Here is a 16,734-nt window from a genome sequence, read left to right on the forward strand (position 1 = left end):
AAGCCCGGAAGAGTCAGAACGGGCCAACGCAGCGATGGGAGTGGTTAAAGAAACACCAATCTCCAACAAACACTGCCTATGATCATGAGCCTGCCGCGCCAACGCATCCGCAACCGAATTCCCTTCCCGATAGATATGCGATAAATGAACCGGCCTATTCCGCACCAAAACACGCGTCCTCGAAACAATATGGTCCAAATCCCAATGGCACCTCCGAGATCTAAGAATCTGAATAGCAATCTGGGAATCAGTTTCAATCCAAAGGGGAAAAAGGCTAAGGTCAGAACAGAGAAGAATACCCCTCCAAATTGCCCAGAGTTCTGCACGGACATTGGACCCCAAACCAATGAACTCACTAAAAAATGCCAAGACCCTACCAGAAGAATCCCAGACAACCCCCCCCCCCCCCACAGACGACTCACTCGGGTTACCTCTCGAGCTCCCATCCACATTGAGCTTGAAGGACTCAGGTGGAGGCCTCAACCAACGGACGATCGCAGTCTTGTGAATCCGTTGGAGGCCGACCGAGATGCCCATCTTCCTCGCAGCCTGCAAAGCCCCCAGCCAAAGACGGGGCTTGATAACAGTTGCGGAATGAGCAAGTCTCAAATAAGACAAAATTTGGAACTTAACCTTCTCCGCAGAGTAGGGTAAGTGACGGTGCTTAGTATCATTGCGTGCAGTCCAGAGGAACCAAAGCACGACAAAAGGAATGAATTCCCTCACATTACCCCCTGGATACCACTCGCGACCCCTTTTCCAAGCACTGAGAAACAGACTGAAGTTCTCAGTGGCAGGGATGCGAACTCTAAAGATAGCCCCAAAGAAATGCCACACAGAGCGGGCGATGGGACCGTCGATGAAAATGTGAGTAAATGTCTCCGACATCTCACAGCACTGGCACTTGGACACAAGGGAGAAACCCCCCTTCTGGAGCACCTCATGAAAGAGTGGGTGCCCAGTGAGCCAACTTGTGGCTATGGGCTTTGATGACTCTTTGTACAAACGATCTTTTGTTTAATGTAATTTACACTTTTATTAATGGCAATGACTTTATCTATCTTCATATTGTTATATTATGATATACTATTGTTGTTTTGATAAAGACCTTGAATATACTATAGTGTATGTAAGATGTGGTAGAACATGGGGATGTCTATCATGAAATACATCTTATAGTCACTGTATATTCTAAACTGTTCCTAGTCGATTGAGCCGTCCGATAATAAGGATAAGGATCGCTCGAGTTTGAGACTAGCTTTGCGATGCGGAGTACCACGTTTCATTGGTAGGGAACATGGAGATGTTCGAAGCATGCAAATGGATATTCATAGGATGAATAATCGAACTACCCTATCCGGACTTTCCAAGTGGTTATCACTTATCGAGTGGATAAAGTCCGCGGTTTTGGTTGTACACCATTAGTCCTTACTACTTGAAACATCATGGAGACTCTATATGCTAGTACTGTGCTTTGACTCGTTTACCGACTCTATGGGGTCATCAGGTGTCGGGATTGGGTACAGTTACAACACATATAGGAGTCGATGCATTGTTGTCAAGGATTCACCACATACTTGCGAGTGTGGATATCCTATGCGATCTGAGGAGATATTAGTGTGACGAATCTCTGGCCAGAGTACTTGATGTGATTTAAGAAATTGTTTCTTAGTAGCACATGCGATGTCACTAATTTGATCTTCAAGATGTATTGCATAGTTATCGAATCTTGAGCGACTCTTGATATACCAATGGTTGTTGATTCGATCGGGATATATGGATGAAGGGACCGTACTGTACGCTAACCAAAATCTACTGGTTCTTGTAGGCACTATCAGTGATACCTAGGGAATCATGGGGCGATGTTGCTAGGCGCTTTACCATGATTCGTTGGGCAAGTCGGAAATCGTTGTTCCGAGTCACAAGGAGTTGTGAGCCCACGGCTAGCTGTATCCCTGAACCATTGAGGGTCACACAGTGTAATGGAGTTTTAATCCCCGTTGAGATAGTTAAATTTAAAGAGTTAAATTTAATGAATAAAGAAGTTGGACTTCTTAAATAAGAGTAAGGGAGTAGGATTTCCTAAAATGACATAGGGATGTACATTTTTGGAAACCACTGAATTCGGATTCAGGAAAATTTATCTTGACTTTAAAATGTGCAGAAATGGTTTCTGTGCACATTGGTAAAATCGGTTTATCAATCGGAGTCACGATGATTTTTATATTAATTTCTGAACATGCGGGCTTTGCTTGTCGGGCCTCAACTTATGACTAATGGGCCCTAAGGTGTTAGTGGCCTGCATTATAAATAAGTTATTGCAGTACAGAAATTAGACACAGCAGGTCATAATTTTGAGAGAAAAATTTCAAAACCCTAGCCTCTCTCTCAAATATTTCGGCCGAACACCCTCCCTCTCTCTGTCTGAGAAATTCCGGTCTGTGATTTTGAATTGCAGTCTGGAATAGCGAATCAAATTCGTTTATTCTCTTCGAAGAAAACTTCTGATAGATTTTCTAGTGCAATCTATCAGAGGGATTAAACCTCCATTCGTGGACCTGATTGAAGGAAAGCTTGTTCATCAGTTCCAGGGAGATACAAGAAGCGCAGAGAAATCTGTGTGGTGTCCAATAATCTTGCTTCGAGATTGAAGGTAAAATTTAATAATAGTTATTTAATTTTACACACACTTATAATTTAATCGTTAAACGGTTGATACCCACACTATGGAATTGTTCCATACTAAAATTTTTAAACTTCCGCTGCACCGGGTATCAATCGTGATTGATCTGAACGCCAGTTACCCAACAGTGGTATCAGAGCCAGGTTGCTCAGATCAAACGATTAAATTAATCGATTGTACAAAAATTTTTGAGTCTTGGTTTTTTTTTTAAAACAAAATAAATATTTTAAATAAAAAAATTTTTTTTCCGGGCAAAACCCGGGCAGCGATTGGATCGCTGCCCGGTGGGGCAGCGACGGTCGCTGCCCCGGGCGGCGCACGTCGCCGCCCAGGGGCGGCGCTCAGCGCCGCCAGGGCAGCGCTCGGCGCTGCCCAGCGCAGCGCAGTGCGCCGCCCAGGGGCGACGCTCGGCGCCGCCCAGGGCAGCGATTGTCGCTGCCCTAAAGGGGCAGCCGGGCTGCCCCGGCCCGCGCCCACGGGTGCGGGCCGGCCCGGGAGTGTCCCGGGCAGCCCGCGGGAAAAATTATTATTTTTTATTTAAATTAATTTTAATGTGTTAAAATTTTATTTTTGGTCCGGTCAAAAATTGTTTTTGATTGGTTCACGAGGCATCGGATCGAATTGTTCGAGTTCGAAAATTTTAAAATTGATTTTTGGATAAATTTTAATTTTTGGAAAATTTTAATATTTTATCCTTAAATTGAATTTTGAAATCAATTATTTTTGGTACAATTGATGATAATATTTGATCTTATGTATATATTAAGTAAAATATGATTTTATCTATAAAATTAGATTCTGTAGATAAAATATGATTTTATTTAATAAAAGGTAAAATATGATTTTATATGTAAAATATGATTTTATATATAAAATATGATTTTATCCTGTTTAAATTTAAATTGCCATATGCATGATATCCAATAAATTAATTTTGAATTAAATGTTATTGGATAAGGATGATCGATTGCCATGACCAATTTTGTAGGTGTATGTTAGGAATTTACATTTGTTTTATTGTTGTTGGTTTTATTAATGGGCCTGGTTTATGGCCCAATATGAATGTCATATGTAATAAAAGTGGGCTTGGTTTATGGCCCGTTCCCACCCCTAAAATGTATCCCCTACTTGTCATTGCTATTTATTGTAAATACATTAGATTTAGTGGGAGATCAAGATTTGAAGATGGTGGGCCCAGCAGACAATAAAGACGAAGAAATGTAAATTGGAAGCTAATGTAATAGGATTGCATTGCATACTGCATATTACCTAGGATTGGACTAAGACTCGTGATTGGCAACCACGAGTCAATTAGAAATGGAATCGATCATCCTATATATATAATATATGATATTATGATTGTATGCATGTTTTAGACATAATTGTATGAATCCGGCAAGCATACAATAAATTGAAAAATGATGAGACAAATTTTCATAATTAAAAATCCCTCATTTTAAATATGATTTAAAATTGATATCAAGATAAATAAAGAAAATTTAAATTTGTTTAAATGTTCCTACCTTCCATCAACGGTCAATGTATGTGATGCTACCCGCGGATACGGTCCGGCTCATATTATTGGGGGGGCCCGTCCATCGGAAAGCTGTACATTGGATCGACACATGTTGTAAGTTGGGTGGAACTCCCATGGGATCGGCTCATATTATTGGGGGATCCACATGGCGACCGTCCATCATAACTTAATATTGATGGGTCATCTTGACATGTCACTATAAACGGCGTCATATTATTGGGCCCTTATTGGACATGAGGTAAATACATGGGGGTTGCTTTGAAAGCAATTGGGCTCTACCTTTTGAGAATTATGGTTGGCTGATATTATTCGGGACCATAAGTTTGTCAATTGGACTCCATGTTCTCACTAAGGAAAAAGTTTCCCGTTTTCACTAGAGGGTAGTGAAATCGTTAAAATAGTGGGAGTGAGATTCATAAAATTAAATTCGCCTATTTTATGTCTTAGAAAATTGCTTAAACAATCATTGATATATGTCTGTTTTTCTTTTCAGTATTTCATACAATGAATTCGCGTAATCCATTATTCTCGATCCTTGAACAAAACAAGTTGACTGGCGCAAACTATACGGAATGGTTCCGAAAGTTGAAGATTGTCTTGACTTCGGAGAAGATGCTCTACGTGTTAGAGAAATCACCTCCAAAGGAAGCACCAGCTGACGTAAGTCCGGAGGAATTGGCCAAACTTGATGCATGGTGGGACCATGACCTCAAGACCAAATGCTATATGCAAGCCTCGATGTCTGATGAACTCCAGAGGCGATTTGAGGATACCGTGAATGCTGCTGACATTCACGCTCAACTCAAGGAACTTTTTGGGGCTCAATCGAGGGCTGAAAGGTTCGCTACTGTTAAGGAGCTAATGACGTGTCGCATGCGTGAAGGGACTTCGGTCCGTGATCATGGGGTACGAGTGATTTGGCTCATACAGAAGTTAGCAACTCTTGATTTGGTGTTGGAGCATGAACTCAACGTGGATTTACTGCTTCTGTCTCTTCCTTCTTCGTTTGAAGGATTTGTGGTAAATTTTAATATGAACAAGATAGAGGCCACCCTTGAAGAGATGGTCAATATGCTTGTGACATTTGAATCCACACTAAAGAAGGATAAACCAGCTTTCTTGGTGGGCTCCTCATCTTCTGCTAAGAAGAGGCCAAGTACGAAGGGTAAGAAACGTTCTGCCCCACCCAAGAAAGTCGAACCCGAGAAGAAGCACAAGACAAAGGCTTCAAACAATGGAAAATCCAAGGATGTTTGCCATTACTGCAAGAAGCCCGGTCATTGGAAGCGCAACTGCAAGGAATATCTAGAGCAGTTGGGAACTGCAAAGGGTATGTTCTATATTGAAATAAACATTTCACTTAATACTACTTCTTGGGTATTGGATACCGGATGTGGATCTCACATTTGCAATGATTTGCAGGTGATGACAAGAAGTCGCAGGCTTAAAATGGGTGAGACCCAGCTGAGGCTCGGGAATGGTTCCAGAGTTGAAGCTACAGCCATTGGAGATGTTTGTTTAATTTTGCAGAACGGTTTTAAGTTATTTTTAAGAGATGTTTTATTTGTTCTGGATTTAATTAAAAACATTATTTCTGTTTCTATGCTAGATAGAGATGGTTATTCTTGCAATTTTGTGAATGGGATTTGCAATATTTACAAGAATGAATGTTTGATTGGAAATGGACAACTTGAAAACGATCTATACAACTTAAAACTAAAAGACGTTCCAATAAATTATGTTGATAAACCGGCGACAACAAACAAAAGGAAAATCGATAGTCAAAACCCGGCAAACCTTTGGCACGCTAGACTAGGTCATATTTCCTCAAGGAGGATGAACAAGCTAGTGGGAGAGGGCATGTTTGATATGTCTGATATTAACTCTCTACCTACTTGTGAATCCTGCCTAAAAGGGAAAATGACTAAATCTCCTTTTAAAGGGAAACCTGAGCGTAGTCAAAATCTGTTGGATTTGATCCATACAGATGTTTGTGGTCCATTTAGAGTTGGGACTCAATATGGCCACACCTACTTCATTACCTTTACTGATGATTATTCAAGGTATGGGTATTTATATTTAATGAAATATAAGTCTGAAGCATTTGAAAAGTTCAAAGAATTCAAGGCTGAAGTAGAAAACAAGCTAGGTAAAAGTATTAAAGCACTTCGATCGGATCGAGGTGGAGAATACTTGAGTACCGAGTTTTTGGACTATCTAAAAGAGAATGGGATTCTCTCTCAGTGGACTCCTCCTATGACACCACAGCTTAATGGTGTATCGGAGCGTCGTAATCGAACTTTGTTGGACATGGTTCGATCCATGATGAGCTTCACTGAGCTTCCACCTTCGTTTTGGGGCTATGCGCTTGAAACGGCAGTATTGTTGTTGAACAACGTCCACACTAAAGCAGTGGACAAAACACCATACGAGTTATGGAATGGCAAAGCTCCTAAGTATTCGTACTTAAGGATTTGGGGATGTCCTGCTTACGTGAAGCAGACAGTGGGAGATAAGTTGGATAGTCGATCCAGCTTATGTTATTTTGTAGGGTATCCGAAGAATTCAATCGGATATTATTTCTATTATCCTGCTGAAACAAAGGTGTTTGTTTCTAGGAATGCCACCTTCTTGGAGAAGGAGTTCTTATTGGATAAGAAAGGCGAGATGATGGAACTCGAAGAAGTTCGAGAAGAACCCGAAATACAAAATAACGATCCTACGCCTCAGGAACCATTACTGGACACGCCTGAACCTAGAAGATCCGAGAGGACTTCTAGACCTCCTGTTCGATATGGTCTTCTTCTTGAAGGGGATCAAGATGAACCCGACATTGGATGTGATCCAAGAAACTTCAAGGAAGCAATTTCTGATGCGGATTCAAATTTATGGCTTGAAGCTATGCAGTCTGAATTGGATTCAATGCATACAAACCAAGTTTGGTCTTTAGTAGATCCTCCTGATGGAATTGTTCCAATAGGGTGTAAATGGATCTACAAGAGAAAGCTTGGGCCTGATGGTAAGGTATTGACCTACAAGGCACGATTGGTGGCGAAAGGTTACACTCAAAGACAAGGAGTTGACTATGATGAAACCTTTTCACCAGTTGCAATGTTCAAGTCCATAAGAATCCTTATTGCCATAGCTGCATGGTATGACTATGAGATATGGCAAATGGATGTGAAGACTGCTTTTCTTAATGGAGACATTAAGGAAGAAATCTATATGAAGCAGCCAGAGGGGTTCACATCCATGGGAAGCGAGCATAAGGTATGCAAGCTTCAGAGATCAATTTATGGTCTAAAACAAGCATCAAGAAGTTGGAACCAGAAATTTGATGAAACAATAAAAGATTTTGGTTTCATCAAGAACCTGGAGGAACCGTGCGTGTACAAGAAAGTAGTTAAGGATGCTGTGACATTCTTAGTACTTTATGTTGATGACATCCTACTCATTGGGAATGATGTAGGGATGTTGCAGTCAACAAAGATATGGTTATCAGGTAGATTCTCGATGAAGGATTTGGGTGAGGCATCCTACATTCTTGGGATACAGATCTATAGAGATAGATCTAAGAGAATGATAGGACTCACTCAATCAACCTACATCGACACCATATTGAAACGGTTTTCAATGGATGGGTCCAAGAGAGGACATCTACCCATGTGTCATGGAGTTTCTTTATCCAAGTCTATGTGTCCCAAGACTGATGCCGAGATAGAGAATATGACACATGTACCATATGCGTCAGCTATAGGTAGTATCATGTATGGGATGATATCTACCAGACCGGATGTAGCATTTGCTCTGAGTGTCACGAGCAGATATCAGGCTAATCCTGGTCAAATGCATTGGAAAGTCGTGAAGGACATTCTTAAGTACTTACGAAGGACTAAGAATATGTTCATGGTATATGGAGGACGAGATCTGAAATTGGAAGGCTATACCGACTCTAGCTTCCAAAGTGACGTGGATGACTCGAAGTCAACCTCTGGATTTGTGTTCATGCTCAATGGCAGTGATGTCTCTTGGAAGAGTTCCAAGCAGGACACCACAGCGGATTCCACCACTGAGGCTGAATACATTGCAGCATTAGCTGCTGCTAAAGAGGCCGTTTGGATGAGGAAGTTCGTCCAAGAGTTGGGCGTCATTCCTGAATTTGTTGGTCCAGTCCCAGTGTACTGTGACAACACGGGTGCCGTTGCTCAAGCAAAGGAACCAAGGTCTCATCAAAGATCCAAACACGTACTGAGGAAATACCACATCATCCGGGAGATTGTGGAAAGAGGAGACATCACTGTCGAACGAGTGGCCTCTGCAGACAATATCGCTGATCCGCTTACTAAGCCCTTGCCAGGACCATTGTTTGACAAACATCGCGAAGCAATGGGTCTACGTAGTATGACTAGTTGGCTATAGGGCAAGTGGGAGATTGAAAGAGTGGGTGCCCAGTGAGCCAACTTTTGGCTATGGGCTTTGATGACTCTTTGTACAAACGATCTTTTGTTTAATGTAATTTACACTTTTATTAATGGCAATGACTTTATCTTTCTTCATATTGTTATATTATGATATACTATTGTTGTTTTGATAAAGACCTTGAATATACTATAGTGTATGTAAGATGTGGTAGAACATGGGGATGTCTATCATGAAATACATCTTATAGTCACTGTATATTCTAAACTGTTCCTAGTCGATTGAGCCGTCCGATAATAAGGATAAGGATCGCTCGAGTTTGAGACTAGCTTTGCGATGCGGAGTACCACGTTTCATTGGTAGGGAACATGGAGATGTTCGAAGCATGCAAATGGATATTCATAGGATGAATAATCGAACTACCCTATCCGGACTTTCCAAGTGGTTATCACTTATCGAGTGGATAAAGTCCGCGGTTTTGGTTGTACACCATTAGTCCTTACTACTTGAAACATCATGGAGACTCTATATGCTAGTACTGTGCTTTGACTCGTTTACCGACTCTATGGGGTCATCAGGTGTCGGGATTGGGTACAGTTACAACACATATAGGAGTCGATGCATTGTTGTCAAGGATTCACCACATACTTGCGAGTGTGGATATCCTATGCGATCTGAGGAGATATTAGTGTGACGAATCTCTGGCCAGAGTACTTGATGTGATTTAAGAAATGGTTTCTTAGTAGCAGATGCGATGTCACTAATTTGATCTTCAAGATGTATTGCATAGTTATCGAATCTTGAGCGACTCTCGATATACCAATGGTTGTTGATTCGATCGGGATATATGGATGAAGGGACCGTACTGTACGCTAACCAAAATCTACTGGTTCTTGTAGGCACTATCAGTGATACCTAGGGAATCATGGGGCGATGTTGCTAGGCGCTTTACCATGATTCGTTGGGCAAGTCGGAAATCGTTGTTCCGAGTCACAAGGAGTTGTGAGCCCACGGCTAGCTGTATCCCTGAACCATTGAGGGTCACACAGTGTAATGGAGTTTTAATCCCCGTTGAGATAGTTAAATTTAAAGAGTTAAATTTAATGAATAAAGAAGTTGGACTTCTTAAATAAGAGTAAGGGAGTAGGATTTCCTAAAATGACATAGGGATGTACATTTTTGGAAACCACTGAATTCGGATTCAGGAAAATTTATCTTGACTTTAAAATGTGCAGAAATGGTTTCTGTGCACATTGGTAAAATCGGTTTATCAATCGGAGTCACGATGAATTTTATATTAATTTCTGAACATGCGGGCTTTGCTTGTCGGGCCTCAACTTATGACTAATGGGCCCTAAGGTGTTAGTGGCCTGCATTATAAATAAGTTATTGCAGTACAGAAATTAGACACAGCAGGTCATAATTTTGAGAGAAAAATTTCGAAACCCTAGCCTCTCTCTCAAATATTTCGGCCGAACACCCTCCCTCTCTCTGTCTGAGAAATTCCGGTCTGTAATTTTGAATTGCAGTCTGGAATAGCGAATCAAATTCGTTTATTCTCTTCGCAGAAAACTTCTGATAGATTTTCTAGTGCAATCTATCAGAGGGATTAAACCTCCATTCGTGGACCTGATTGAAGGAAAGCTTGTTCATCAGTTCCAGGGAGATACAAGAAGCGCAGAGAAATCTGTGTGGTGTCCAATAATCTCGCTTCGAGATTGAAGGTAAAATTTAATAATAGTTATTTAATTTTACACACACTTATAATTTAATCGTTAAACGGTTGATACCCACACTATGGAATTGTTCCATACTAAAATTTTTAAACTTCCGCTGCACCGGGTATCAATCGTGATTGATCTGAACGCCAGTTTTCCAACACCTCATCCACAGGCAACCACCGATGCCAAAACCTCCACAGAAAGAAGGACATGGTGGGCCTCATCCAGCGACCCCAACAGGGAGTAAAGATATCCGAGACCGAGCCTCTCGGTCTGACCTGCTCCCAAGCAGATCTCACAGAAAAGGCACCATCGGTGCTGTGGATCCAGATAGTCGCATCCGGTTCATCCACCAAAACAGGAATCTGAACGATCTCCTCCGCCACCGAGGGAGCGAAGACAACGCAAAGGAGATCAAAATCCCAGTCTCCCTCCAAAAGGAAGCTGAAAACACGCACACACCGATCCCCTCTGACATTACACCTGCTCGACAAAGGGGCATCACCCAACCAAGTATCATCCCAAAAAGAGACACCCCCAAGACCAATCCTCCACCGGATACCAGGCTCCGCACGAGGTCTAATCTGGAGCAAGCGCCTCCAAGTGGGGGAAATGGCTCCACGAGAAGGAGCACAAATAGGGCTGACAGTCCGGCAATACTTCCTCGAAAGGAATCTCGCCCAGAGAGAGGAACCCTGCCGGAATCTGAACCACAGCTTCATGGAAAAGCTATCAACAATGTCCTTGAGCCTGCGAAAACCCAGACCTCCTTCTTTCACAGGGAGACAGGCGCGAGACCAGCGGGCCCAGTGCCACTTCTTTTCTAAGGGTGTGGAGCCCCAAAGAAAAGCATTGAAAATACGCTCCAATTTCTCCAAAACAACCAAAGGAGGCTGGATCAGCTGGCAGAGATAGATCGGGATCGAAAGGAGCACACTGCGGATCAGCGTCATCCTACTCCCAGGAGCAAGGGAACGGGACTCCCAGCCCTCCAGCTTTTTCCGGACCGACTGCAGAAGAGGCTCAAAGAGAGAGCACTTGCGGTTCCCACGGAAAAGCGGAGCTCCAAGGTATTTCAAGGGCAGATGCCCCTCCGCAAATCCAGTGATTTGCAGCAAACGGGAGCGGCGACGAGCGGTCCAGCCCGGAGAAAAAATCATAGCACTCTTGGCCACATTAACGAGCTGGCCCGAGCAATTTTCATAGTGAGCCAGAAAATCTTTGAGACGCTGAAGACCACGGGATCCCCCATTGGAAAAAATAATGACATCGTCAGCATAGGCCAAATGGGAAATCGGCAAATCACACCCAGACCGATACCTCAAATCAGCATGCTGGAGGAACAACCGGTCCAAGCCACGGGACAGATACTCCGCTCCAAGAATAAAGAGGAGGGGAGATAAAGGGTCACCCTGTCTCAGGCCTCTTGAGGAAGCAAAGAAACCAGCAGGGGTACCATTGACATTAACCGAGAACTTGCAAAAAGAAATGCAAGCCCTCACCATTCTCACAACCTGCTCCGAAAAACCAAACCTTCGGAGGACATCCAGAAGAAAAGACCATTGGACTCTATCATAGGCCTTAGCCATGTCCAATTTCAGAATGACATTACCACCACGGGCAGGGAGATGTGAGTGAGCTCATGCGCGAGAAGGATATTGTCAGCAATCATCCGCCCCGGCACAAAGCCACTCTGACTCTGAGAAAAGAGTCTCCCCACAACCGATCGCAGATGAGAGTATAAAATCTTCGAGATAATCTTGTTGGAAACATTACACAAGCTGATGGGACGGAAGTCCGTCCAAGCTTGCGCACCCTCGACTTTGGGGATCAAAGTGATCGTGGTGGCAGTGAAGCCCTGGGGCATAAGAGAGCCCCGAAAGAAATCAAGGACAACGTCCATGACATCATGCTGCACAAAATCCCAGCAGCTCTGAAAGAAAACCGAAGAGAACCCATCGGGGCCCGCCACACTATCCCGAGGGATGGAAAAGACGACAGCACGTACCTCCTCCAAGGAAGGTGAGGCGACAAAGCTATGGTTCTCCTCCTCCGAAATCTCCGAGGAGAAGCCAGAAAAATCTGGAAGATCCAGGACAAAAGGATCTCCAGTGAGGAGGCGCTCGAAATAGGCAGCTCCAGACTGCTTGATGAGACCAGGAGAGGTGAGGCAATTACCATCCTCCCAAATACGAAAAATCTTATTAACCACATTCTTCTTCTTCACCATGTTGTGGAAAAGCTTCGTATTCCTCTCCCCGTCCTCAAGCCAATTACAAGCAGCTTTCTGCTTCCAAAAATCCGCTTCCATAGCGGTGACTCTAGACAGCTCCTCATTGCATCTCAACAAGAGGGTTCAGCTATGCTCAGAGGGATCCTCTTCACAGGCAGCCTCAGCCAGTCTAACCGACCTCTCCGCCTCAGCGATCTTATCAAAAAGGTTCCCAAAAACATCCCGGTTCCACCACTTGAGGTGGCCCTTCAACCGTTTCAGCTTGGCAAAGAGCCTGGGCATGCCTTGCAAAGAGCAGGGCATGTTCCAGTTCAGCCTGATGGTTTGAAGGAACCCCGGGTGCCGAGTCCACATGCTCTGGAACCGAAACGAGCTCGGCCCCCGAGCAAAGACAGGAGCAGACACCAAAAGAGGACAATGATCCGAAACCGTGCGACTGAGGTGTTCAACCCTGATAGAGTTGAAATGGTCACCCCAATCCACAGAAACAAAAACTCTGTCAAGACGCTTCAAAATGGACTTATTCGTCCAGGTGAACGAAGAGCCCTCAAAACCAGCGTCAACCAGCGCAGACTCCAAAACAAAATGATTAAACTCTTCCATGGGGAGCTGCCTCCCACCAAAAGAGCCAAGACACTCGGAGGCATCCCTCAAGACATTAAAATCCCCCCCGACAAGCCAAGGACCACCAACAGGCTTGACCTGCAGCAAAGAAGCCCACAAGTCACGTCGTAAAGTGTAGTCACACTTGGCATACACGAAAGAGCAAAAAACATGGGTCGGCAAAAAGGGAGCCGCCACGCGATGATGGAGGAACTGAGCGTGATCAAGTACACACTCCGCCTTCACATCGTCCACCAAAAAAACTCAAATATGACCAGAGACATTCGACAGAACTCTCTGGAAACCAAGGCGACGGGTCATGAAGCGCTGGTCAAGTGCAATCATCGGCTCCAAGATAGCCAAGATCTTGACACGCTTCTCTTTCACCAAGGCATGAAGCCTCTCCTGGGACTCAGAGCTCCTGAGTCCCCTGATGTTCCAAATTAGGCACTGCATTTGGAACGGGTGGAGTAAGGCCCCGTCTTCTTTCTAGACTCCTGGCGAGTCTGCTGTCGCTTCGTGTCAGAACGAAGCGTTCTCTTAGAGGGTGTGACAGAGAAATCAAAATCCTCATCATATCTCCCAAAATCTCTCCCATCACACGATTCAGTCCCACAGAAGGAACTTGAGTCGTCCTCGCTGACAAACTCAGTGATCGGATCAACGTCCTGACAATAAGTACCCTGCTGAGAGACAAGCCCCTCAAAGGACGGGGCGGAGGACTCCACAGGAGTCCCACGAAGCGAGGGGATGGAGTGGCTACTGTGATTCAGAGTGCAGGTATCAGTAGCCTCCAAGGAAGGCATAGGAACAGCTTGCGGAAAACCAAGATCCATCTCACCGACCCCTGAAGAAGCACCAACCTCTTCCTCCACCTGACGAGCCCAAGAAAGGGCCAAGCCGAGGTCAGGTCCCTCGTGAGGAGCGACAACTGACTGCGGGGCGGGAGCACCAGCATCACCTCCCATCGTAGCATCACTACACCCAGAAGCAAGGTCCTTAACAACATCTCCATCCACAGGAAGATCTGGACTCTGCTCAGCAGACTCAAAAGGAGCCTCAGTCCTCAACTCAGAGCGACAAAGATCAGGCTCCTCAGGTAAAGACTCAAGAACTTGGAATACATTCTGAGTACGCGGGGCAGCCTGAGGAGGTGGCCGCCGCTGCTGGTTATGTCTTCTCTTTTTTGTGGTCCAAGTGCCCGCACCAGGGGCAAAAGGAGCAAGGCCACCCGGGGTCACTGAGGGACCTGCCTCCTGAGGCTGCGGAGGAGGGTTCTCGGTCACAACCTTTTCCTTCCCAACGGAGGGCTTTGGACGAGGAGGTCTTGGGTTTTTCCCGTGGGAATAGCACACAACGGTAGAATGACCCAACATCTTGCAATCAGTGCAGAAGGACGGGACCTTCTCATAAACTACCTCAATCTCTTGGGTGTGCTCACCCCATCCAACCCACACGTGCTTAATTCGCTCGTCAAGCACGTTCATTTCCACACAAACCCGGGCAAAAGCCCCTCTCGATCTCTCCGCCGTATGCTCATCCAATTTAATTGGATTCCCAAGAATTCTGGCGATAGCATACAAACTCTTCTTGTTATACAAGTGCAAGGGAAGCTCAGGAAATCGGACCCAGACTGGGGCAATAGGCGACTCAGCCTCGAACTTGAATTCAGGGGTCCACTTGGAAAAGCGGATCCCAACTGCTCCCACAAAAATCCCTCCCTTCGTCCAAAGACGAGCAAAATCCTCTTCACAAGAAAGAGTGATGACCAAATATCCCCGAGGGAGGAATTTCAGAGTAAAAGAAGTCTTAAAACCCATTTTATAGAAAGCAGTGGAAATCATGTTATTGGGAGCAGTGGACCGATTCCCCGTAATTTTTCCCACCAAGCCAAACTTAAAAGGCTCAACAAGGGATGAAATTACCTCATCCAAGAATTGAATACCCGGTTTTCCATCCCGAAAAGTCAGCTCCGGAAGATCCTCCATCGAATTGATCATATCTGCAAAGCTCTTCCTCGAAACTCGAGGAGATGGAGGCGCTAAAGCATCCCGAAAAGAAACAGGGACAGAATCAGCAAATTTGGAGCTAGAGTTGACTGGATGGTCAACAATTTTGACTTGAACATCACCAATTTGGACTTGAGGATCCAAGTCAACCATTTGAAGGTCTACATCGCCAATTTTGACTTAGAGTCAACAATTTTGACCGGGTTGACCACATGGTCAACAATTTTGACTGCGTTGACCGAGGGGTCAACAATTTTGACCAAAATGTCAAATTCAACCATTTGACTTGACTCAACTCCAAATTTGACCGCTGAGTCAACGATTTTGACTGGGTTCACCACGAGTTGACCAGCTGAGTTGACACAGTGAGTACGAACGTATGACTCGTCCGAGTTGATTCTCGAGTCACCGGTCGGAGTACCACCGAGGGCCGGCGAGGTGGTGGAGAACATGAATTTGGGGTCTATGTGTGCAGACTCGGGCATTTGAGGGGTAGGAAATGAGTGACTCGGTGCGTGACTCACCGAAAAACCTTGGAATTGGGCGTTTATCATCGACGGCGAGGATCCAGAAATTGAAGGCATGGAAAGGAGCGTAGGGGATAATGCAATCTTCGGCTGAGAAGGATTGAAAAAAGGTTGAGGCACGGTTGAGTAATTGGAGAAGAAGACCATCGGAGCTAGGGTTTCAGACCCACGATCAATAGATCCAATTTGCAGCTCCGATGACGAAGGAATAGGAAACGGGCCTGGGTGCATCTGGAACGAAATTTGATGAGGATTCCATATCGGGGCTTGATTTGAACAATAGACGCCTGAGCTCGCCGGAAACTGGGAAACAAATAACGGGCTCGACGTGAACGGTGGTTGCGGGCATTCAGAAGCAGATTCCGACAAGCACAGGGAAGAAGGAGGAACGGGGGAGGTCGGAAAATGATCAGGAAGAAAAGGCGCTTCAAATGCATGGATGGGAGTGCCGGAAAAATGGCTGGCCGTGAAACTGGTCGGAGAAGGTGACGGATCCATAACTTCAGGTGACGATTTGGCCGGCCAAATGACGTCCGATTGGCCTGAGATTTTGAGCGTAGCTTCTTCTCGACGAGGCGCTTCCGGTGGTGGGTCGGGCCGGCCGGGAACCGGCGGCGACATGGCGGCGATGGTAGCTGCTATTTTAGGAAAGTTGAGGGGCATATTTGGGAGAAAAAAAGGCTAGAGAGAACATTTTGGAGGCTTTCCAGGCATCAGGACAATGTGTTGTTTTCAGGGGGAGCGATAGGTTGAGGGACCAGAGTTAGTCCAACAAGCTGTTGATATTGTTGGACAGATCAAGAGGAGAATTAATACTGCGTAGGATCGAGAGGCTAGCTATGCGAATGTCAAGCGCTGACCTTTGCAGTTTGAAGTGGGCGAGAAAGTGTTTCTGAAAGTCTCTCCATTTTGCAGGATTTTGAGATTCGGTCTCGAGGGTAAGTTATCTCCTAGGTTCATTGGTCCATTTGAAATACTTGAAAGTGTTGGAGATCTGGCTTA

The 16,734-nt window shown here is 44.8% G+C and overlaps 1 protein-coding gene across 1 annotated transcript; it reads right to left on the bottom strand.

The window, feature by feature from the left end:
- Positions 1-12,716: 12,716 nt before the first annotated feature.
- Positions 12,717-13,541, bottom strand: LOC140861459 (uncharacterized). The gene is made up of 2 exons (XM_073264481.1): positions 13,479-13,541; positions 12,717-13,436 (listed from the first exon to the last, which is right to left on the bottom strand). Exons 1-2 carry the CDS (start codon positions 13,539-13,541, stop codon positions 12,717-12,719), a joined length of 783 nt encoding a protein of 260 aa, XP_073120582.1.
- Positions 13,542-16,734: the final 3,193 nt, after the last annotated feature.

The sequence above is a fragment of the Henckelia pumila genome, chromosome 4 (genome assembly GCF_033568475.1).
Source record: "Henckelia pumila isolate YLH828 chromosome 4, ASM3356847v2, whole genome shotgun sequence".
Lineage (NCBI taxonomy): Eukaryota > Viridiplantae > Streptophyta > Magnoliopsida > Lamiales > Gesneriaceae > Henckelia > Henckelia pumila.

Excerpts from the sequence above, each read along its gene's own strand:
- LOC140861459 (XM_073264481.1), bottom strand. The coding sequence starts at position 13,541 with ATGATTGCACTTGACCAGCGCTTCATGACCCGTCGCCTTGGTTTCCAG. Across the intron at positions 13,437-13,478 it reads TCCAGAGAGTTCTGTCGAAT|GCGGAGTGTGTACTTGATCA; the intron begins GTCTCTGGTCAT and ends GACGATGTGAAG.